The sequence below is a fragment of the Apteryx mantelli genome, chromosome 2 (genome assembly GCF_036417845.1).
Source record: "Apteryx mantelli isolate bAptMan1 chromosome 2, bAptMan1.hap1, whole genome shotgun sequence".
NCBI classification, from domain to species: Eukaryota; Metazoa; Chordata; class Aves; order Apterygiformes; family Apterygidae; genus Apteryx; species Apteryx mantelli.
In genome coordinates this window covers 171,675,616-171,699,538 of record NC_089979.1, presented here as the reverse complement: position 1 = coordinate 171,699,538, position 23,923 = coordinate 171,675,616, and the positions used below count along the sequence as shown (strand labels likewise).

Here is a 23,923-nt window from a genome sequence, read left to right as displayed (position 1 = left end):
TCAGTGGTGCCCAGCGACAGGACAAGAGGTAATGGACACAAACTGAAACACAGACACTTCCATCTGAACACAAGGAAAAGCTTTTTTCCTGTGACGGTGACAGAGCACTGGCACAGGTTGCCCAGAGAGGTTGTGGAGTCTCCTTCTCTGGAGATATTCAAAACCCTCCTGGACACGATCCTGTGCAAGGTGCTCTAGGTGACCCTGCTTGAGCAGGGGAGTTGGACTAGATGGTCTCCAGATGTCCGTTACAACCTCAAACATTCCATGACTCTCTGATTCCATGATTCTGTTTCCATGGAGCCCTCAAACAGCAAACATTAAACCTGGGGAGCATCTCAGGAAGCGCAGGTGCTTCCAGCTTTCTCCACGGTCCCCGATGGGCAGTGCGGGGTTGGTCCCGGAGAACCCATGAAGCAGAAGAGCTCTCGTGGGCCGGGCCGCAAGCTTTGCAGCAGTAGCCAAGGACGTAAGGATGGAGCAGCTTCTGTTCCTCCGGAGCAGCAGAGTCCCAGTGGTGCTGCGCTTTGGATCAGAGTGAATGAAGCCACGGGTGTCCAGGCATGTTCACGTGGTATTTATTAGAAAATAGCTCCAACGCGGGCATATGTAATTCTGTTCACGAGGGCGGGGTTCAGCGGCTGTAGACGCCCTTTCAAAACGAGAGTGTTTTCTTGGGAAGAGCCTCTGCAAAGTACTTTTGCTTTTAGCCTTGCTGGGGTGGCGCGAGCGTTGGAGGCTGAACTCGAATCCGTGCTGGCTTCAGCATCCTCCGCTGTATTTCACCTAAATCCTGACTGCAGGTACACCAGGACTGACGATAAAATAAGAGGCAGGAAAATATGGTTTTGCTTCTGGAGGGTAGCTCTTCCAATCGCAAAAATCCTTCTTTCTCTGTTCCCCCAGACCTCCGAACGGAGGTGTTGATAGCTCTCGAGCAGGATGCTCAGATCCTGCTGGCGTGCTTGGGTTCCTGAAACAGGGACTGGAGCACCTGGTGCAAAAGCCACCTAAACTGATCAAACGGGAAATGCTGATGAGCGATAATATATAGAAAGCACCGCGATGATACGTTTAAAGACTGAATTTTGCTTCAGGAGACCTTTTTTTTTTTTCCGTTTTAAAATTGTGAGCGAATTGTTAGAGTTACTAGAGCAGCATGTTACGTCCCTTCCAGCCCCGCAGACAGTGGGAATATGCTCATGTGCCTGCCTGAAAATCTGACTCCGGGTTGTGGATTGTTTTGCAGGAGGTGTATCGAATCCCAAAGAAGAGTCAAGCAGAGAAGGAGAGCAGCGGTATGTAGCCACGTTTTTTTCCCTGTATCACTCCGCTCCTACAGAACACATTTATTTTCCTGGCGCGTCCCGTCAAGCGAGGTTATCCGTTCGGAGGTCGACATTTATCATCTCGGACCCTGGGGACCGACGCTGAGGCTCCGCTGCTGTTTGTACTGCAGCAGCGGCGCATGGCTGACCTTGTTCGGTTGGGAGCTGCGCGTATCTACTATAGGCAGCAGCTCCCGCCGTAACGTGTGAAGCGTAAATAGAGAAGATGAATAAACAGTGGGTGAAGCGAAACGTCCGTATGGCAGCTCAGACAGGAGAGTGGGAGAGGTTTTTTACCCTCTTAGTCAGGCTCTCTGCAGTACTGCAAGGGCTGAACTCGGTTTTTTGACGCCTGTAGCCTCGTCACAAATCCGGCATATGGCAGTATAGCCGGTGCCTAAGCAGCTCCTGGTAGGAGAAATCAGCTTTGCTTGTAGGAAGAGAAGAGCATGCTTTAAATTGGAGTTTCACACTCAGTACAGCATCTCTTCACAGTATATAGATGCTCTTGTCAGTCCCTGAGTTCAGGTCTTAACGTCTCCAGTTGCATGTGTTGAGCCACCTTAAAATCTCTTCTCGTCTGGACAGTGTAGTTAGGACCAGAAGATGATGTTAACCAGCTCTGGAGACGGCCCTGGGACTTGGGGCGGAACCTGGGCTAGGACAGTGTTTCCCAGCTCCCTTTTCCCTTCCTGCGTATGGAAACTGCACAGGCTGCCGGGGGAGGTAGGATGGAGAGGAAACGCGAGCGGCTCTCCAGAGCGCCGCGGTTGCCTTGGACGCTCGGATGTCCACGCTGTGCACGTTTCAAGGGTTTCTTACACCAGCCTAGCTGTGGTCTGGTGCCACGGGCTGGATATGTGTTGGCGGTTGGAGCACGTTTTCCAGTTTCCTACAAAAGAGATCCAGCCCACGTGCTCCGAGACCAGTCCGTAACACGAACCAGCACGCGGGAAGATGGACTCTAAGGAGATCTGCTGCAAAAGCACGCTCCTCATCCAAAGGAAAACTTGGGGACCCCGTCCGGTTGCTGAGGGTGGTGCTGGCACAGCGCAGCGGGGTTTTATGGGTGCACCCGTACAGTGACGATTAAGGGAACCCGGAGGTGAATTTCTGGTATAAAGCAGCACTCGCTAGCCTGTCCTCTCGTGGGCCATTTCTTTAAATTCCGAGTTTTCCTTGGAGCATCTCTCTGCACGCCGTTATGTTAATCCGCACAAGGAACATCAGTGCGGTATCAGAGACAAGCTGAAACGAGTGCTACAAACACAGTTGCTATGGGAAGCTTCTGGTTTGGGTGAGAGCTCCTTAGACCCAGCTGTAATAAAATTACCTTCTGGGTTTCGGTGGTTAACTGCAGATCTCTCTCCCTTTCCCATTTACTCTTTCTCCTCACCTGAAATTACCTCCGAGGCTGGAAACGAGAGTGCGAGGGACCATTTGGGCTTTTTGAGCAACCGGAAAACTCCTTGGCTTTGCCACATGCAACTTTTCTCCTCTCGTTAGGAGCTTTTTTGCGTCCTCAGCCAGGGGCCCGTCAGCAATAGCGCTTTCGGTACGGGCTCCGCATTGGCGACGACGTGCTTGGGGGAAGGTTTTGGTTCAAAATCCGATTTTTCAAGCGGGAAAAGTGCTTCGAGTTGTTTGCGTTAAGATCCAAAGCCATCGTTTATTTAGGCGAGGAGATGTCCTCCTGAAAGAACGGGAGGCGAGGGCGCTGCGATAGGATCCGAAAAGCAGCCTGCTGCGTGTTAATCCACTAGATAACGGCTCAAGAGCGGGAGAAGTATCTAAAACCAGAATTTAAAGTGGAAGTTTCATCTCAACCGTACTGCAGCCCTGAGGCCGATAGGGAGCGAACTATAATTTGTTTGAATGGAGACGCTTTTGGCTAATGCAGAGAAATTGAGGGGACAGTCGAAACACACTGATTTGTAACTGTTTTACCCATCTTCCTTAGCAGCGGATCGTGGGAGAGAGGCAGCAGGCCACAGGGATCAGACCCCTACTCCCAAGAACCCCATCCTGAGCCGCGAGCGCGATCCCGAGAGGCAGAGCCAGAGCAAAGAGAAGAAGAGGCGGCGAGATTCGTTGTCGCCGCCGTCTTCGGCGTACGAGCGGGGCACGAAGAGGCCGGAAGACAGGCAAGTTGCCGGCGGCGCCGGCCTTTGCGGCAGAGCCGGCGGCGCCGAGGGTTTGGCTGCCGCGTTTCGCTCGGTCGGAGAGTGCTGAGCATGTGTAGCCCGGCCAGGAAAAAAATTGGGAGGTGGGAAAAGGACATTTGTTTTGGAAAACATACAGGGATGGGGAAAAAAGGTTTCTCCTGGTTGCATACCGTGTGCATGGTAAGTTGTATTCCGCGGGCGGTAACGACGCTTGGAGATGTGCTCGGAGGTGCAGGAGCGACGTGCAAGCTGGCCAGGAAGAATAACGCGAGAGCTTATTACCCTCTTGGCCGGCAGCAGCTCTTCCCTGCCGCCGTTTCTCCCGCTTTACCACGGGAATGGCTTCGTCGTGCCGCGTCGGCCGAGGAGGTGTCTCTTAAGCGTTGAAAGACCTCGCGGCAGCTTTGCTTTTCTGCGTCTTCTCTGCGAGCGCTCAGTCGTGCGATTCCCTCTTAGCCCATAAAAGTGCAAACGGCATGGCCAGTGCCCTGGAAATCGGGAAGCGTCTCGGTTCCTGGGCTGCTTCCGTCCTTCACGGCAGTTTTAAAATTGGAAAGCTCTTTCTAAGCGCTGCCTTTGCAAAAACGCCGGCAACCGGATAGGGAAAACTTTCCTAATAGAGTGCTTGTGAATAATACGGAGATCAGAGATGCTGTCAGCTCCCTTTTATTTTTTCCCCCGTGATTGTAAGCTAGCTTCGGTTTCTGTACTTACCCTGCTTACTCTTTGGAAGGGAGAGAGACAGGAGGGTGTGGATGTCAAATTTACTTACGTCTTAAAAAAAAAGAAAAGAAAAAGTATTTTAAATTACAGGGGAACGAGGCACTAAGTGCATAAAGCGAAGATATAAAAATGCTTCCAGTTATCGGAGGAGCCTTTCCTTGCTGCGGGGCGTAAGCTGCTCGGAGGGTTAGGACAGGCTCGCTGCAAACAGTAGCTGTGAAACTTCCTTGCCCGTTTGTGCTTCCATTTGGTGCCACTACTACGCTACTAACTACTTTTTAAAAAAAAAAAACGGGTACCACCTTTTTAATCGCACCAGCAGCACCTCCACTATAATTATTTTTCATTGTTTCTCTTGTATGTAGGACGGTTTTTCTTACTCAAAAGTCCCTTATTAATTAAGAGAAGGAAAACACTGGCTTTTGTTTCAGGGAGCCGTTAGGTCGCCTTAAAGGCAGCGAGATTACCAAGGAGCCGCCGCCGTTAAAACAGTCGGGTTTTCCATTGTCTCTCTCAAATGGGTTCTAACGCGACTTAGTAATTACAGAAGAATTGGTGGTGAATCAGCCGCTCCTCGGGGTGAGTTCTGCTGGGAAAGTTGGAAACGTCCGCATTAAAAAAAAAAAAAGAAGACATAGATCTATAATACTGTAATTATCCATTTGGAGGATGGAAACGTAGCGGATGACTGGGGGCAGAAGGGGAGAGACATGAGTAAATGCGTAAAGAAATAGAAAAAAGGAAGAAACGAATAGCGCGGAATAGGCCGTACGGAAAGAAAGGGTCTCGGGGGTGAGCGGTCGCGCGGCGGGAGGTGAGCGCCCGGCCGGGGAAGGGCAGGAGCGGCGCTCGAGGGATGCCAGCTCGTGGCATCCCTCTCCACGGACGCCCCAGGGACCCTCCGCCGATCGGATCCCCAGAACTCCGTATTTATTAGCAGTTTTGCACCACGGAAGAAGTGGTGAGCAGTTCTCCAGCGGCAGCAATGCTGAGCAGGACTTTGTTTTCCCAGGTGGCGGATGGCGTGGCCGCTTCCAGATGCTGAAAAATCTTCCGATAGGCTTGAAACCGTGCGATTTCATAAGAATCCGTATTTTTTGCCTTCCGGTTGTTTCGGGCTTGTAGCTTTTACCGTCTCCTCGTTTCCCAGCTTTCTGGAGCTGAGCAGAAGGTGTTTAACGAAAACCGCGGCTGCTCTGCTGTCGGGAATCCTGCTCCGGTCCTGTTCCTGCTTGCCGCGCGCTGCTCCAAGGTTGCGCCGCCTGGGATATCGGGTTAGCGCGGTGAAGCGAGAATAGCTGAGCATCGCGGGAGGAGAGGGCAGCTCTTGCCTTCGCCCCGTTCCCTGTGGTTTTAAGGTCTTTGCAGTCGACCGATTCCCTCCCGCCCAGAGTGTCTCGGAGCTGGGGCCGTCGGCATGTGTCCGTGGTAGGAAACTTGAACCCGCTTCTCCTCGGATGCTGCCGTGCTGGGGCGGCCTTGGGTGAAGCGAGGTGAACCATCTGCTCCGTGCGTTAACTCGTGCCGATGAACGACGTGCAGAACGGGGGAAGGGACAAAGCAGGCTGCGAGCAAGCAGCTTTCCCGAGGAAGCGCGTCCGCGTTTTCCTTGGGGCGCGCGTGCCGTAAGGTTCCCTTGGTTCTCCGTTAGATAAATTTGTTAGTTGAGAAGGCTCGAACTTCTTGCAGCGGGATAGGAGAGACGTGTTAGTTTGGGCGCAGGAGCGAGAGGTGGAAGAGTCATATGAAAGACTTGGACGGGCCAAAAAATAAGGGCAGAGAGAGGAGCGGAGCGAATGCCGAAGGGGCAAAGCTGGCTGGAGAGTTTCTCCGAGGACCGGGGGCTTCGCGTGCAGTCCCGTCCTCTTTGCCTTTCTTCCCTGCCTTGCCACCGCTTACCTTTCGACGGCGACTTCCGTAGCGGAGATGCAAAGCTTTGGTGGCCTCCAGCCCGCTATGCCTTGCTCGAGGCTGGAGCCTTGATTTTCCTGCCCGTTCCTTCGCCCAAGCAGCCCCTCACGTAAACTCCCGCGGCAAGTGCCGGGAAGGACTTTAATTATTTAAATTGAGCTCGTCACGTCGGTAAGGTTCGTATTAACAGATCCTTGCAGCTACTCTGGGAATGCGACCGTGGAACCGAAGGAACATCTTAAGTGTATGTATTGGTAGCAGTGTGCTTTTGATATGTAAATTGAACACATGAATATGAAGTTAGTATATTAAGTATATACTGGATGCTTTGTAGAGACTGTTATACTTATGGCTGCAAAGCATTTTTGCTTGTAATCCCTGTTTTACCACACTCATAACTTCTCAAAATATCCACCTTTCATCTTCAATTTTCCACGGTTGAGGAGGTCTGATCAAAGTTCTTAAGCTTTTTTTTTTTTCTTTCTTTCTTTTTTTTTTTTTTAACTCCTTGGAAAAATCCCTCCAGCTGCTCTGCATCTCAGGGTGAAAATTCTTACCCTTGAAAAGAATCTGTCCACACTTCATTATTTCTTAAGCCAAAACTGTGGTCTAGTAAATAGCGTAACTCTAAACAGAAACGTGTTGTTTGTAATTCCATTGTTCTTAGTAACGTCTGCAAGCGAGCTCGGAGCGCGACGCTCGGGAAGAGCCGTCCGGAAGGCTTCGGCAGCCGCTCCGAAGCTCTGCCTAACGCTGCCTGTTTTCTTGGGGCAGGAAAGATGGGCTGTTCTCGCCTGGCGCGGCTCAAAATTCGGCGGATGGTTTTCACTCGCTGAAAGCCAAACTAAACGAAGCCAAAGCCCTGCAGCCCGCCAAGCCCGGAAATACCGGCCAAAAGAGATAACGTCGGTGGGCAATTTGCTGCAATCTCGCTGTAGCGTTGACTCGGGTGTTCCTGCCTGGGCAGCTAAAGGCAGCATAGTTTCCGTTGAGATGATCCTGCTCGGGGTTTCCTTCGTGTCGATCAAACCTGCCTGCCCAAAACGCGGTATGCAGGCAGCGGCGTTACCCGTGCCGCTCTGCCAAAACCCTGAGACGCTGCGTAAAAGCCGCGCTGCGGCTCTGAACGGGGACATCCCGCCAGGATGAGTGCCACGGCGGCGGCGGTGGGGATTCCTCGACGCGTTCCTGCACGCTGCCCCGCTCTTGCCCGGTTTGGGTGGTGCGGTGGGAGCTGCATCTCTGTTTGGGGACCCGTGAGCCTCTTCCAAAACTGCTTCGCGCTCCTGCTCGTGGGCGGTGGAGCAGAGATGCTCCAGCGCGGGCTGGATGAGTTACGTGGCCAGCGCAGAGGGAACCTTGCTCATTCTGGCCTCTCCCTTTGGGTTCCCGTTGGCCCTTGGTGTAGCCGTTGTTGCCTCCGTCTCCCGGCCATCGCTCGGCGCTGCCCAACGGTCTTCCAGACTCTCTGCAGTCTGGATCTCCGTTAGCTCCTGCAGTGCCAGCGCTGAACCCGAGGCAGTAAGTCCAGCAGAGCTTGTTCACTCTTATTCTGCCTTGCTCCTTGGCTGCCTGCTCAGCCGGCGCTGTGGGCTTCTCGCTCGTGAGCAAGCTGGGCGAGAGGATGGTTCTCCTCTCTGTGAGTGGCCAAGCTTGGTCAGAAGCTCAGAGCAAATGAATAGTTTTAGCAATTTGTCCCGCTCTTGCGCCTTGTGCCCCTGTGGCTCCGAATGCCTTAGGTTGCTGCTGGAGGACCTCTCGGTGCCCCATACCCATGCGTTTCCAGGCACGTCTCACAAAGCGTTTTCTTCTCTTTCCGTTCCAGGTATGACACTCCAGCTTCTTCGAAGAAGAAAGTCCGGCTTAAGGACCGCAACAAGCTGTCCACCGAGGAGCGGCGCAAGCTGTTTGAGCAGGAGGTGGCCCAGCGGGAGGCTCAGAAGCAGCAGCAGCAGCTGCAGAACCTGGGCATGGCATCCCCCCTTCCGTACGACTCCATGGGCTACGGCACGCCCCACCACAGCTTCATCGGCTACCCGCCCGGCTACCCCATGCAGGCCTACGTGGACCCCAGCAACCCCAACGCCGGCAAGGTGCTGCTGCCCACGCCGAGCATGGATTCGATGTGCTCGCAGGCGGCCTACGAGCACCCGCAGACTTTGGTTGGGCACACGGTGGAGCCAACCTTAACGACGCCCCAGCCGGTACCAGTAGTCCAACATGTAGCAACGACGATGGAGGTTACGACTCCGCAGTATGTAGCACAAAGCGACACCGTAGTCCATCAGGAACCGAACGTGGCCGTCTTGCCCGTGCCTGCCCCGGGGCCGGTGCAGGGCCAGAGTTACGGGGTCTGGGACTCCAGCCAGCAGACTGTCGCTGTACAACAGCAGTACTCGCCAGCCCAGTCCCAGCCAGCTATATATTACCAGGGACAAACCTGTCAGACTGTTTATGGCGTGACGTCCCCTTATTCGCAGACGACCCCACCGATCGTGCAGGTAATTCCCACGAGACATCTCAAACGCAGCATGTCCCAAACTCCCCGCAAAGCGAAAGGTGGCAGCCACCTGGAAAGCCGCTGTTTGTGCCCGTCACTAGAGTCCATCCTGGTGGATGAGGCTGCCTAGAACCATCCTGCTTTACACCGATATTAAGCTGCAGTAGCGCTACTTAGATCATTTTCCATCCCAGATGCTGAGAAAAGCACATTTATGCAGGTGATTTGCTGTGCGCAAGCTGCAATGCATCTTAGTCAGTGGGACCAAGCAGGAGGTGACAGCTGGGCAGAGATTATTTTTAACCTGTTCAGCACAGGTTATTTTTTGAATGTTGCTTCCAATGAACAGATATTTGGAACGGTCCTTGTGGCACCAAACTGCTTGCAGCCCTGCTGGTGGTCCCTGCCTCATCAGCTGGGCATGGGTGGGACATGGAGACTGAGCTCTGCCCTTGGCTTTGGGGAGGTCCCATCAGGTTAGGGCTCAGCAGCGCGAGCTGGTCTCTGCTGGTCCGTGCTGCGCAGAAGCGTGCTCATCAGTGGTGCTGTTCTCACAAGAGCTGCCCTCACCTTCAGTGTTGAGAGATGAGCTCTCGTCTCCCTTGAAATGTTCAGTCCACTGAAAAGAGAGGCAAACGTTTCTCTTGCACTGGAAGTGAGAGTTCTCCAGGAGGGCAAGATGCAGTCAGTATTTCCCGTACGCGTTGCGGTGTGTCTCCTAATGTCGTGTGCGCACGGGGAAGGAGAGAAGGGACTAGCAGTTTAAGGGACAAAGCACAGCAAGAAAAAAACCCACATTTTCTACTGTAAGTTATAACTAATAGAGCTGATGAATTTTTAGCACAGCTATCCTTCAGTCCTTCTCAGCTGCCCGGTGGGGCCATTTGAGGCTGTGCTTGAGCAGGTCACTTCAAAGTTATCCACAGTGCTTTCCAAAATCATCAAACAGCGTAGTTGCACATGGATGGGGGACTTATCTGAGCAAGTCTGGCCTTTTTAGTGACATGGAGAAAGCTCTTGGCTTCTCTTGACCTTGGGGAGGTGGCCTTGCACTTGAGCACATTGCTGCTGGAGGTGACTCCAGGCTGACGTGCAAACTTGGGGGCCCTGTGTGTGGCCAAGTAGAGTCTCTACAGACCTGGATTGGGGAAATGTCATTCAGAAGCCTCCCGTTGCAGTTACCTGGTCTGACACTCCTGGAACATAGGCTACCTGCACTGGTACATTTTTGAACGATCATCTCTTTTGTAGAAAAATATTTGATTTTCATTGCAGAACTTCCAGTGATAGTGAATTGATTGCAGGTCTTGATAACTTCTTTTCCAGTGATAAACGTCAACAGGCTGTTTAATTTCTTGTGTTTCTGATTTTTTCCTGGCTTACGGCTTTGAGAGTTGAAGATGTCTGTTATCGAACTTCTGTTTCCTTCTATCTCCTGTATAGGAAATGGTTAAAGAGACCATGAAAAAGATCCCCTTAACCTTCTGGAACATAATATCTGGAAGGGAAATTTTCCAGGCAACTTCCAAGCACTTTTGGGTTCTTTCTTAAACCTTCTCCAGTCTTTGTGCTTTCTGAATTTTGGGCAACTGAGAGCAGACCAAGATGTGTTGCAGTGAGGCTAAGTGAAGCCATAAAACCCTTCGAGGTCTAGTTTCTCTTGCCCTCCTTGCACAACTGATGTTTGGGTCAGTCTTGGTGGATTCCTTAGTTTGTTCAGAATTGCTCTGCTTTTTCTTCTGGAATTCATTGCTTATTTGAAGTAAGGGTGGATTTCATCCTGAGCGGTAAAGGATGGTATTTACCCAAAGAACGCTGTAGGACTTCACCAAATACCCTTTCCTATGTGTCAAGAAGACAGTTTTGTGCCTGATCTTTCTTTCTTTGGTGCCAGAAAGTCTATTTACTGCATACTTTGTCATTTTGTGTGGTCTTCTCAGTCTCCAAGTACAGACTAGACTGTAGGCGTTTAATTATCCTGATGAGAGGATTCAGGGATCAAAAGCTTTAAGTTCGACAGAGGAGCAGGATGTTCTACCTTGATGGATCTGTGTTCCCCTGAAGAACTGCTGTTTTCCTAGATTTTGTGTTGGACACGGGAGACGGCTCTGGAAGTGAGCATTGCTGAGGGTAGCAGCTGTCTCTTAATAGGGGATGGAGGGGGAAATCCAGCATGTGGGTCCCGCTCTGAAGATGCCTTGGTCTGCAGTGTTAAGGTGTAGGCTGTGCAAGTGTGTCAGTATGAGAAACACCGATGCTCTTTTGCTGTGCAGGCTCTGAAATACCCGCTGTCATTTGATCTGTTGGAAGTTTTATTCATGATAAACATGCTGGGGGCAAGAAATAGGTTGTTTTGCTCACTGTTGCACTTTTTTTGAATAATGAGGGAATAACCGGTCTGAACCAGGAGTTTCAATATTTTACCTACTTGAAAGTCTTAGCTCTCTGCCCTGCAAGAAGAAATGCAGATAAGCTAACTAAAGCCCTTCCGCGGTTTAAACCTGAAATGATTTATTTCTCGTGCTCCGTTTCAGAGTTACGCACAGCCGGGTCTTCAGTACATCCAAGGCCAGCAGATCTACGCGGCTCATCCGCAGGGAGTGATAGTGCAGCCACCGACAGCAGTGACGACTATCGTAGCAGCCGGGCAGCCTCAGCCCATCCAGCAGGTAAGGCTCGGCGCACAGGCGGGTTGGCAGGTTGGTTTGCTGTTGCTTTGCTTGATTCCTGGTGATGAGAGGAGGTGATGGTGACTCCTGGATGACACGAAAGCGTTGGCAGCACCAGCCAAAGGAGTTCCCGTGCTGCAGCGTGCTGGTACCCATCTCTGGACTGGTCGGGGGCGTCACATCCTAGATGACAAAATTTGGAGGTTCTGAGCCCGGATCAGTTCCCTGCCCATATTCAGGTCTTTATCCACCAGCACTTCTGCCAGCGCATCCAAGAGGGCTATATGTGGGTGAGCGCAGTGATATATGGGAGCAGTTTGAGCTGGTTTTGCCACTGAAGCCCTTCTGTCGTAAGCGATGGCCTCTTTGGTGTTTGCGCCGTGTGTGCTACTCTGAAGGGTTTAAGAGCAGTGGTGCCAAAGCAGCTGTATTCCTAAGTTCAGGATGCGACCAAGTGACGAAGAGCAGGTGAGAAACATGATGCTTGCCATTTCCTCGGACAGCTCTGATGTCGTTTCTGAATTTTACCTTAAAGGGAAAGAGCGGTCAGTGCTACTCTGCTCAGCTATCTGAGCAACGTTGCTGCTCGTGGGCTCCCTCAAACTCTGGTTGATCGCGGGCAAGGGAAGGAGAGGCAGGCCGGGCTGCTGGTTCACGCGTGCCCACCGTCACCCTGCGTAACGGGGCTCTCTCCAGTACTCCTCTTTTTTTGTTCACTCCTTTTATGGTATTTTTAGCCAGAGCTTGTGGTGACCAATAACCTCCTGGACTTGCCACCGCCATCCCCTCCAAAACCCAAAACCATCGTCCTCCCACCCAATTGGAAAACGGCCCGAGATCCAGAGGGAAAGATCTACTATTACCATGTGATAACAAGGTAAGCGTTACGGCTGACTTGGGGTGGGAGCTGGATTTCTCAAGTGTGGAAGCGCGTAGGAGAGAAGTGGGAGCTGCTGGGCACTCAGCATCTTGCCATGTACCCCAAAACACATAGCAGTGTTTTTTTGAGTAATGAGGGAATAACTGGCCTGAACCAGGAGTTTCAATATTTTACCTACTTGAAAATCTTAGATCTCTGCCCAAACAGAGCTCTGTTTGGTGGGAGCAGAAGTGCAACATGTTGCACCGTTGTGTCGCAAATGGCTCCCTTGCAAACGAGGACTTCAGCCTCCCGCGTTTTCTGAAACGGTGACGCGCGTTGAAGACTTGTCGGCCCTGAGTTGCAGCTCCGTGTGACAGCTCGGTGGCGAGGGGCTCTGCTTCTGCACGTCTGACTGCAGAAGTGTCCCTGCAAGCAGCGTCTTTCTCCCCAGCATCTTGGTCAAGCTCCGTTTATTTGTTTTCAGATCTTCTGTTGTTCTCGTTGCTCCTTTGGCTTCAAAAACGTTGTTCCTTTTTCTTACCTGTCCCACAGTCCTCCGTGCCGTGCGCGTTGCCGAAACATGGCGCTTCTCTCCCCAGCCTCGAATGCGCACCGAGCAGTAACAGATAGAGGCCTTGTACGTCCCTTGCTCTGTAAAATACCTATGTGGCTTTGGCAATGGCGCCGGACAAATAAGCCCAGTCTAAGGAGTCTTTTAAAGCACTCGAGAGCTTTGTGGAAGGAACGGCGTATGAATGCGAGGTCTTTGGCAGCTTAGGCTTGCTGCGATTAGCGGTGCGCAGCATCAAAGATTTTATTTTCCCCCACCCTCACTTTTTCCATCTTTAAGCCTCTGGTCTATTCTTGAGCAAGAAAGAAGAAATTCAGTTTCCTAGCTGGGTGCTAAGTGCTTTACCCATAGTTTTGTGATCTCTCCTTTAAGGTATGCTGGTTTTGGATCAGCGCCTATGAACGTATCTAAAAGGAATAGCGTGAATTTTACACTGTAAAAAAGGATTTTTTTTCTTTTAATTTCAAACTTCAAGAGAGATCTGTGTGGGAACTCGCCTTCTTTAAGGGTTAAGCCTGAGTTTTTTCATACAAATTCTGACGGCGTCTCGATGTGGCTTAAAAAGTATTGTTGCTTGTGTTCATTTTCTCTGCATCAGTTGACCTTTTCCATCTCCTGTTAGTTAATGCTTTCTCCTGCTACCTTAAAAATCAGAGTTGCACCACCAGCAAAACAGGAGACCTTCCAAGCCCCAGGAAAAAGAAGAAAACATTTACGCTGAGCTGGGATTTGTGCTGTGGTTTGGCAGTCTCCCTCTAAAACGAGGAGACGCGACGGAGCCTTACCTGTTGCCGAGGAACACCTCCTTCGTGAACCTTCCGCCGTTACTTGAGAAGCCCATTAACTGATTATGGTTAATCTGGAACGTTTTAGGAGCGTGCCTGCTAGAAGGTCTTTGTAAAATGCTTCTTCTAATTGCATATCTTAAGACAGGACAGTGCAGCAGAGGAAAAGAAATCTGACTTGTCAACACACTTTTCTTCTCCTGATGTTTCAAGTACCTTCCAATCAAATAAAATCCAGTTGTCTGCCCTCAGGAATAGGCAGTAGCATCTGGAGTATTAAGTAGTATGGCGAAAAACACAACGGGCTAGTTGAAACAAGCCCCAGAGTTTTTCCTGAAAGACAACAAGTCTTGGAGCGCGACAAGGTTTCTGACTATGGGTCAAAAAACCCGAGAAGCTCAAAGAAGCGACTCCGTCTGATGCAGGCTTTCAGGTTTTCTTTGTATCGTAGGGAAAGTCCTGGCTCCCCGCAGCCACCGAGTTGGAGGCGGAAAATAGTTGCTGCGTTAGGTCACCTCCGCGCCCGACGGGCTGGTGAGGATCAGCTCTTGACGTCCCTGTTGTTTAATCCGCTTTTCAGCGATTCCTGCTGTCTCCTGGGGAGTCCTGTACGGGCCCTGCGGGACCATACCGAAGTCGTGCAAGGACAGCGATCTGTCCTGCTGTTCCCAATTTCCCCTGGCTTGTGTTCCTCCCCGACGGCCAGGCGTGCTCCCCGGCACCAGCCCGTGTTTGCTCTCCATGCTGGTGGCCGCCCGCTCTCCTCCTTTCAGCAGCTGTCCTCACCTCCAGGGTGACACAAAACACCTTTGCTGGCTGCTTTTTCTTTCCACCTTGAGAGAATTTAGACCAAATCTCTCCATCCTTTCCCTGTTTTGAGTATGGTGTGTCTCCGCGCTCGTTGGCGTACGAGTCTAAGCAAGCTACGCTGGCTTCTTCCATCTCATCCGAGATGCTTCGCTGGACTGGTGCCTCCCTCGTGCCGTGCGCCTTGCCGGGGAGAGCTCCGCTAAGCTCTTAGCTTGCTACTGGAACAACGTTCAGCCTCGTTCACGGTACGGATGAGCTTCCCGTCGTCAGTCCGTTGATCCTTTCAGGCTGTTGCTCATCCTTGTTGCTTTTCTCAAAGAAAAGTCTCTTCTCCACTGTACCAGCACAGCTGCTTGGGAGATGAATCACACGTGGGTGCTGATCCAACTAGCGAATAAGCAGGTGCTGCTTGTACGGTTACTTTGAAATGGGTGACAGCCGTGTGTCTCTCCCTCCAGGCAAACCCAGTGGGATCCTCCTACTTGGGACAGCCCCGGGGACGATGCCAGCCTTGAACACGAAGCAGAAATGGACCTGGGGACCCCAACATACGATGAGAACCCGATGAAGGTAAGTCACGGCTTTGGAAACGTTAACTCCGCTCACGCTTTCGTCGCAAGGAGGGGGGAGGTCTCGGGCAAGGACCGCGGGAAAGCAAGGTCCGCGGGTTGCACCGCTCCGGCAGCGATCCTCCGCCTCCGGAGCAGCCTGTTGCAGGCCGGGTTCGTTTTCCCGTTGACGCTACGGCGTCGCTTTCATTCTCGATGCCGAGGGCGGTGGGTGCCCTCTCCCGCCGTGCAAGGACCACCCTGCGGTGGCAGCTTTTCCATGGACTCTTCCCGCGTGCTGCCAGCATCCCGAGGGTTAACGCGATCCCCGTGACGCGCCGGCAAACTTCAGCTGGGATTGCATTGGAACGACATTATTTGCAAATATTTATCTCCCCGTTAAAAGAAAGAAAGAAAGAAAGAAAAAAAATTTAATTAGAGGCTGAACTCCAATCTGCCGCCCACGGCTCAGCTGCTGCGCGTTTGCCCCTGCGAATTTGCGGAGGAATCCAGGCTTTTAGCCATTTTTCCGTCTCCGGATCTGCCTCGTGCGTGCGCTGCCTGCGTCCCCCCCCCTTCGCTTCGTGGACCCTCGGGAAGCTGCCGGCGGGTAAAGGAGCGAATAACCCCGTCGCTGAGGGTTTTCTGAGGCTCGTTGAACCTTTTTTGGGATGGCTTTTGGGGATGCTTTCGGTCGCGCGCGGAGAATTCCCGGCCTGACCTTGCGCAGGTGCCTCACTTCGTTAAAGCCTTAAAAACCCAGGAAGCCTTAAAAAACCCAGGAAGCCTTAAAAAAAACGGGAAGCTCGCGAAGCTTCGCGAAGCCCCCAAATCGCTCGGACCGAAAGAAGGGCAAACGCCTCTATTCAGCCCGTTTTCCGTGGCGCGTTTCAGCCCGACGGGAAGGGTTGGCCGGCGGCTGCTGATCGCTTCCCATTTCTCCGCGCTTGCCTGCCACTTCGGCGCGCGGGTTGCGAACGGCATTCGAAAAATGCGGCAGGAGGCCGGAGCCGTACGGGGATTAACGGAGGAATCGATGCAGGTGCGTTAAGGCGGCTCTTCCGTACGGCGCTGCGCAGCCGCGCCGGCTCCTCCGCCTCTCTGGCATGGCTAATCCCTGCCCGGGGTAAGTCACAGCGGCGCAGGATCCTCGTGCTAAAAAACGTGTCCGCGTTGGCCTGCGCCTTTTTCCAGCGCAACGAGGCTCCAACGCGATGGCGCCCGCGTCCGCTTTCACCCCGTGGGGAAGAAGGGGCGGAAAAAACGACGCCCATAAATCGGATGAATTTTCTAACGTCTTTTTTTTTTCCCCCCCCCAAACTTTCCCCTGCAGTCTTCCAAAAAGCCCAAAACGGCGGAAGCGGACACGTCGAGCGAGCTAGCGAAGAAGAGCAAAGAAGTGTTCAGGAAAGAAGTGAGTGTCCACCACGGGGCTGGGGCAGGGGTGGCCCGACGGCGGGACGGTTGGCGCGGCGCATTGCGGCGCCGGCCCACGCTTTACGCCTCTCGCCTCCTCCGCAGATGTCGCAGTTCATCGTGCAGTGCCTGAACCCCTACCGCAAGCCCGACTGCAAGGTGGGGAGGATCACCACCACGGAGGACTTCAAGCACCTGGCGCGCAAGGTAGGGCTTCCCGGCAAGAGTCCTTGGCCCACAGTGGCCAGGACCTCAGCCTGAGGTGGCTGGCATGGTGGCCAGGACCTCGGCTTGTGGTGGCTGACGTGGTGGCCAGGCCCTTGGCAGCCAGGCTGTCAGCCCGTGGTGGACAGGACCTTGGCCCACAGTGGCCAGGACCTCAGCCCGTGGTGGCCAGGACCTCAGCCTGTGGTGGCTGGCACAGTGGCCAGGACCTCAGCCATTGGTGACCAGGCCCTCGGCCTGTGGTTGCTGGCACAGCGGCCAGGACCTTGGCCCGCAGTGGCCAGCATGGTGGCCAGGACCTTGGCCTTTGGTGGCCAGGACTTTGGCCCGTGGTGGCTGGCGTGGTGGCCAGGACCTTGGCCCGCAGTGGCCAGGACCTCAGCCCATGATAGCTAGCGTGGTAGCCAGGACCTCAGCCCGTGGTGGCCAGCATGGTGGCCTGGACCTCAGCCCGTGGTGGCCAGGCCCGCAGCACCCTGACCTCGCTCTCCCTTCGCAGCTCACTCACGGCGTCATGAACAAGGAGCTGAAATACTGCAAGAACCCCGAGGACCTGGAGTGCAACGAGAACGTGAAGCACAAAACCAAGGAGTACATCAAGAAGTACATGCAGAAATTTGGGGCCATCTACAAACCCAAAGAGGACACAGACTTGGAGTAAACTACCCCGCCGGCCGCTCGCGCCTTTGGTGACACCTGAGCGAGCCCGCGGTGGCCGCGGCGCCGAATCCAGCCCTGCGCCCCGGCCACCGGGACTCTCGCGGTAGACGCCAACCTGTGAATTTTTACCGAGCCGCAGCCGGTGGCCGAAGGAGCGAAGCGGGAGCCGTCCCGCTCCGGCGCCACCCTTGGGTGCCCGCGCCGCCCCTCTCGCCTCACCAGGATCTGTATTATATTTTAACGTATATGTGAATATATTGAGAATTTTTCTTTTCTTCCGTTTCGTTTTGGGTTTTCTTTTTCCCCCCCCTGACCCCACTTTTAGCCCAACACGTGCTGATATCACGGGAACACTTTGTAAGGATAGTTTGGGTTTTTGGGGGTTTTTTTTTTTCCTCCGTTTTGGTTCGTTCTGCAATGGTTTAATCTGTTTTCATGTAAATATTCAGGAACAGGCCGCCTCTGGATTCCCGGCGGGCCTCGTGCTCTGTTGATAAGATTGATTTTACTGCTTAAAATCATTTTACTTTCTCCGATTTTTACTGAACTTTTTATGTAAAAAAAAAAAAAAAAAAAGAGAGAGAGAAAAAAAAAAGAAAAAAAATTAAAAAAAAATAAAAATAAAAGGAAATCGAGACCCTACCCCGGCCCGGGAGGCGCTTGGGCACCACGGGGTGGTGGTGGTGGGGGGGGGAAAAGCGCGGGGTCCCGAGCGCCACCGCCGCAGAGCACCACCCAGCTCGTGACACGGGCTGCGTGCTCGCCAACGCGCGCCTGCACCTACGATTGCACCTATAAGTGCAGGTTTGGCCTATGCATCTGCTTGCATATATATATATATATGCACATATATGCGCATGGGTGTGCATATGGATGTGCCCGCAGCGCGGCCGGGCACGGACATACGTGCCTGCCCCCCCCCCCCTGCAGGTACGTGCGCCGGCACGCGTGTGAGCACGGCCGCGTGCACCTATACATCTATAGGTGCCTGCGGCTCTGCGCGCGGGTGCACCCGCGTCCCCTCCCCGCGCACCCCCGGACAAACCACGCGGACCACGGCACGTCTGGCTGTTTAATGCACCGGGGCGGGAGGCGTGCGTCCCCCCCCCCCGAAATGCCCCCCCACCCCCCTAAAAAAGTACAAAAATCAGTTTTTTTTTAAAAAAAGAAAATAATAAGGGGCGCGGCGGCGGGCTCAGACGAGGGAGCTGGCGTCGGCGGGGGCCGCCAGGCGCTCGGCGGCGTCGTGCCGCCCGATGGCGGCCAGGGCTTGGCCCAGCGCCTCGGCGGTGGCGCCCTCGGCGGCCGCCCAGGCGGCGAGCAGGGTGCGGGCGGGCGCCTGACCCCGGGCGAAGGCGCCCACCGCTTCGTCCTCGTAGCCCAGGCGGGCGGCCAGCGCGCGCCAATCGCCGCCGGGGCCGCCGCTCTCCAGCAGCCGCTCGAGCTCCTCGCGCCGCGCCGGCGCCACCGCGCTGTAGGGTCGGCCCTCGGGTCGGGGTGCTGCGGGGATCGGGGGGGGGGGGGGGGGGGGGGACACACATATGGGCACCCGTGGGATGGGGGGGCTGTGCCCACGGTCGCTCCGGGAGCCCCCCCGGGGTGCCCGGCCCCATCCAGGGGCTCCCCAGGGTCGTGCGTGCTCCCCAACTCCATCCGGGTGCTCCCCAGGACATGGGTGCTCCCCAACTCCATCCAGGTGCTCCCCAGGACATGGGTGCTCCCCAACCCCTTCCAGATGCTCTCCAGGGACATGGGTGCTCCCCAACTCCATCCAGGTGCTCCCCAGGACATGGGTGCTCCCCAAACCCTTCTAGATGCTCCCCAGGGACATGGGTGCTCCCCAATTCCATCCAGGTGCTCCCCAGGACATGGGTGCTCCCCAAACCCTTCCAGATGCTCTCCAGGGACATGGGTGCTCCCCAACCCCATCCAGGTGTTCCCCAGGACATGGGTGCTCCTTGGGACATGGGTGTTTCCCAGGACATGGGTGCTCCCCAACCCCTTCCAGATGCTCTCCAGGATGTGGGTGCTCCCCCACCCCATCCAGATGCTCCCCAGGATGTGGGTGCTCCCCCACCCCATCCAGATGCTCTCCAGGATGTGGGTGCTCCCCAGGTCATGGGTGCTCCCCAAACCCATCCAGATGCTCCCCAGGACATGGGTGCTCCCCGGGACATGGATGTTCCCTGGGACATGGGTATTCCCCAGGACATGGGTGCTCCCCAACCCCTTTCACATGCTCCCTAGGACATGGGTGCTCTCCACGGCAGGGGTATTCCCTAGGACATGGGTGTTCCCAGGCCATGGGTGCTTCCAACCCCATCTGGATGCTCCCTCACCCCAGGTGCTCCCCAAACCCATCCAGGTGCTCCCCAGGACACGGGTGCTCCCTAACCCTGCCCAGGTGCTCCCCAAGGCATAGGTGGCCCCTGGGCATGGGTGTCCCTCAACCCATCCAGATGTTCCCCGGGCCATGGGTGCCCCCCAACGCCACCCCTCTGCTCCCTGGGCCATGGGTGCTCCCCAAGCCCCATCTGGATGCTTCTGTCCCCCCCAGAACCAGGTGCCGGAGCGAAGGCTCACCCTTGCCGAGCTGGTGGGGCTCCTGCAGGCTGTGGGTGTCGAGGAAGACGCCGCTGTCGCTGTGCAGCTTCTCGCCCTCGGGCGCCGGTCCCAGCTCCCCGGCCCGCGCTTTGGCCAGCTGCTGCTTCTGCTTGCAGGTGTGCCAGCTGCGGGGACAGCGCCGTCACCCGCCCCGGCCCGGACGCCTGGGTCCCATCTGCATGCAAGGGGGGGGGGGGAGCCCCCACGTTGGGGGTGCACCTACCACTTGAAGGCCACGTAGGCCAGCAGCCCCACCACCACGGCGGCCAGGATGGAGCAGTAGACGGGGATGATGTTCTTGCCGGCGTCCTCCTCGGGCGCCGCAAACTCGGAGGCGGCGGCGGCGGCGGCCGAAGCGTTGGGCGCCGCCGGGACCCGCTTGAGGATCTGCAGCTCCTTATCTGCCGGCGGGAGCACGGAGGCCATCACAGTGGCCTCTGGGCGCCGCCTGCCTCGGTTTCCCCCCTCACTCCAAAAAACCCGGGTGCCGCTTACCCATGCAAAGGGTGTCGGAACGGGGACCGCAAGGGCGCAGCATCACTTCTCCGGCGCCGCAATCCGGTCGGCAAGGCCGGCACGGCGCCTCGGCGCTCCGCTCTTCCGAGAAGAAACCCGGCGGGCATGGCCGGCACTCGGCGTCGTGCGCGGGGCCGCAGGGCCGCGTCGCCCCGTGGCCCGGGCCGCAGGGTCGGCAGGGCGAGCAGGGGGTGCCCGGCGCGGCGCCCGGCGGCAGGTAGTGACCCTGGGCGCATCGGCCGGCGCACACCGCGTCCCCGCCGGCCGTGCACGCCCGCGCCACCGCCGCGCACGCCGTGCAGGGCCGGCACCGCTCCGCCGCGCTGCTCACCGCCGAGAAGGTCCGGTCTGCCGCCGCGCCGGGGGGCAAAACGGGGGGGGATTGAGCCAGAGCAAATGTGGGTGTATTTTTTAGGGGGGGTATTTTTTTTTGGGGGGGGGACGGGACACTCACTGTCGTGGCAGGGCTCGCACTGGGTGTCTTCGCGGCCGCAGGGCACGGCGACGCCGAAGCCGGGCGGACAGGGCGCGCAGCACTCGCCGGCCGCCGTGTAGGCGCCGCTGGGGCAATCGGGGCTCCGCGCCGGCACCTGCGGGGCGAGAAGGGGGGGCGTCAGCGCCGGGATTTTGGGGGGGGGGGGCATGATGGGATGCTCCCTGCCTCAGTTTCCCCCCCTGCCCCGGAAAAGCTCGCCGCGGGGACACCGCTGCCACGTTGTGTGTCCCCCCCCCCCCCGGCGAGCCCCGCTGGCGCCGGCACGGCGAACATCTGCCCCACAGCTGGACGGGCCGTCGCCGGCTAGGGGTGGTGGTGGGGGGGCAGCACGGTGGCCCCCCCCCTCCAATCCCAGCCACTCCCCCACCATTGCTGCCTCCAGCTGCTCCACAGCTGGAAAAGCGCCGCCGCAGCCCCCCCCCCCCCCCCCCCCGCCAACACCGTGGCCCTTCCCTCCCTCCCGGCACGAAACTGCGCTGGCCCCATTGCACAGATGGGGAAACTGAGGCGGGGGGCAGCTGAACGATGGGGGGGGGCACGAGGATGGGTGGTGGCACCCGCCTCCTGTGCGACTTTGGGAGCACCCCCCCAAAAAAACGGGGGGGGGACGGGACCTCGGGGAGCCCCAAGGTGCCGCAGCCCCGGGGCCATGAGCCAGCTGTGCCCAGCTGTGCCCGCACCCCGGAGAGCGCAGCTGGGGGTGGGAACAGTGCTGGGGGGGGGGGGGTTGGAGGACGGGACACCGGGGTACGGACATGCACCCCCACAGCGGGGACACCCCCCCCCCAAAAAAATCCCCCCTCCCCCCCGCAAAGGGAGGGCTCGGCAAACCGCCCCCCCCCCCCCCCTCCGGCTGTGCCCGGCCCTCGGCGGCCGATCGGGTTTCAGTGACTTCATCCCGGGGCGGCTCAGCTGGCTGCAGCCTTTAAACGCAGCCGCTCCCCCCCCCCCCCCCCAAAAAAATTCCCCCCCCCCTCCCAAATTCCCGCCCGCCGCCCCCGGCCCCGAACAAAAGCATTAATTGGCACCAGGCAGCTGGAGGCGCTTAATGAGCAGCAGGCGGCGGCTCCCGGAGCGGCTCTGCCCCAGCAAACCGCCCCCCCCAGCCCCGAAAGCAGGGAGCAGGAGCACGGGCCCCCCCCGAGCAGCGGGGAAACTGAGGCACGGACCCTGCATCCCCCCCCCCGAGCACCGGGCTTCGAGCCGAGGCAGCCCGGAGCCACGCGTGGGGCTGCCCGAGTTTCCCTCCGAGGGCAAAACGGGCCGTTTTTTGCCCTAAAACCGCGTCCAGCGGAGCAGCGCCGAGCGCCGGGAGCTTTTCCCGTCTCCTCCGGCTGCTCGGCGACGCCGCCGCCTCGCACCTTCCGCTTGCGCTCGAAGACGGGGAGGGTGGCGGGGAGAAATAGCAAAAAAAAATAGCAAAAAAAAATAGCAAAAAAAAAATAGCAAAAAAAAATTAGCAAAAAAAAATTAGCAAAAAAAAATTAGCAAAAAAAAATTAGCAAAAAAAAATAGCAAAAAAAAATAGCAAAAAAAAATAGCAAAAAAAAAATAGCAAAAAAAATTAGCAAAAAAAATTAGCAAAAAAAATTAGCAAAAAAAATTAGCAAAAAAAATTAGCAAAAAAAATTAGCAAAAAAATTAGCAAAAAAATTAGCAAAAATCCGGGCCGCCCGAGAGAGCAGCAGCCAGGGCCAAGGGGGGGAATTTTCCTCTCCGCTCCCACGGAGACATTTTGTCGGGGCGCGTCTTTGTGCCGAAGTCGGCGCGGGCCTCGCCGGTGCGAGGCGGGATGGAGAAATTAAAGGAGAAAAAAAAAAAAAAAGTAAAAAAAAAAGATATATATTAAAGAAAAAATCAATCCATTCGCCTCGCGTGTCATCCCAGGGCATCCCAAAGCCCGGAAAGCATCCCCAACGCACCCGACCTGTTCCCCCCCCCCCCCAAAAAAAAAAAACAAAAAACTGCCCCGACTTTTTTCCATGCACCCAGGGGAAAAAAAAGTTTCTGGCTCCCTGCGGATAAAACCAGGCCTGGGCCACTTAAGAGCGGGACTAAAAGGGGGGGCGAAGGGCCCCGATGCGGCGCCCGGCGAGCGTTGCGCCGGCTCCCTGCACCCGCGGCAGTTTTTTCGCCCCCCCCCCCCCTTTTTTTTTTCCTGTTTTTCCCCCTCCAAAGTCACAACTAATAAGAATACAAAAAAAAAAAAGGAAAAAAAAGCAAAAAAAAAGGAGGCATGCCATGTTAATTACCTCCCCAGGAAATAGGAGGATAAATGCAGCTTTTATATGGTCTGACCGCATAATTACAGAGCCTGGCTGCATAAAAAAAATGTTAATTCCAGCCCGGGAAAATGTGTTCCGCATTAATCCCGACATGAAATTTACTGGAAAGAATGAATGAGGCGCTTCAGCCGCGGCGCTCGCCGCCGCCCGGCCCGCAGCAGCACCCATGGGTGGGGGCGGCGGCACCGGGGCGCCCCCGAAACAGCACCCTGGGGGTGGGGGCAAGGGGGGTCGGACCCCCTCCCCCCCCGCCTCCGGCCCAACCGGCCCCCCCGGCACTGACCTGCGCGGGGCAGAGCTGCAGCACGACGAAGAGGCAGAGCGGAGCCCGGCCCCGCCGCATATCGGCACCGGCACCGGTACCGGCACCGGGACGCGAACCCGCGGCGCCGCCTTCCGTGCGGGGAGCGCGCGCGGCGCCGCCCCCCGGGCGCGGCGCGGCTCCGCTCGGTTCGGCTCGGCTCGGCTCGGCTCGGGTCGGTTCGGCCCTGCTCGGCCCAGTTCGGCTCCTCTCGGCTCTGTTCGGCACCGCTCGGCTCCCTTCGGCTCCTCTCGGCTCTGTTCGGCTCCTCTCGGCCCGGTTCGGCTCCTCTCGGCTCGGTTCGGCCCCGCTCCGCCGCGCTCCTCCGGGCTCGGTTCGGCTCGGCGCGGCTCGGCAGCGCAGCCGGGCGCGGCTCGCTCCGGGCCGGCAGGGGCGGGGCGACGCCGCCATTGGCTGCGGGAGGCGGGGAGGGGGCGGGGCTTCTCCGGAGAAGCCCCGCCCCCCCGCCTCGGCTCGCCTCGGCTCGGTTCGGTTCGGGTGGGATCGGTTCGGAGCGGGTTGGGTCGCTCCAGGTCCGGCCCGGGCTG

At 56.3% G+C, this 23,923-nt stretch overlaps 2 protein-coding genes across 2 annotated transcripts in view; one reads left to right on the top strand and one right to left on the bottom strand.

Annotated features, from left to right (window-relative positions):
- SETD2 (SET domain containing 2, histone lysine methyltransferase) overlaps positions 1–17,447 on the top strand; it is a 58,620-nt gene extending 41,173 nt beyond the window's left edge. The window contains exons 13-21 of the mRNA XM_067292225.1: positions 1,250–1,298; positions 3,289–3,472; positions 7,953–8,628; positions 11,162–11,296; positions 12,034–12,173; positions 14,783–14,894; positions 16,206–16,286; positions 16,394–16,495; positions 17,013–17,447. Coding sequence (XP_067148326.1) covers positions 1,250–1,298; positions 3,289–3,472; positions 7,953–8,628; positions 11,162–11,296; positions 12,034–12,173; positions 14,783–14,894; positions 16,206–16,286; positions 16,394–16,495; positions 17,013–17,174 — 1,641 coding nt within the window. The 3' untranslated portion in view covers positions 17,175–17,447. The remainder of the gene's footprint in view (positions 1–1,249; positions 1,299–3,288; positions 3,473–7,952; positions 8,629–11,161; positions 11,297–12,033; positions 12,174–14,782; positions 14,895–16,205; positions 16,287–16,393; positions 16,496–17,012) is intronic.
- Positions 17,448–18,320: 873 nt separating this feature from the next.
- LOC136991426 (tumor necrosis factor receptor superfamily member 16-like) lies at positions 18,321–23,757 on the bottom strand. Its single transcript, XM_067292554.1, has 6 exons — positions 23,358–23,757; positions 20,748–20,883; positions 20,273–20,641; positions 20,001–20,178; positions 19,757–19,902; positions 18,321–18,673 (listed from the first exon to the last, which is right to left on the bottom strand). Exons 1-6 carry the CDS (start codon positions 23,415–23,417, stop codon positions 18,369–18,371), a joined length of 1,194 nt encoding a protein of 397 aa, XP_067148655.1. The 5' UTR covers positions 23,418–23,757; the 3' UTR covers positions 18,321–18,368.
- Positions 23,758–23,923: the final 166 nt, after the last annotated feature.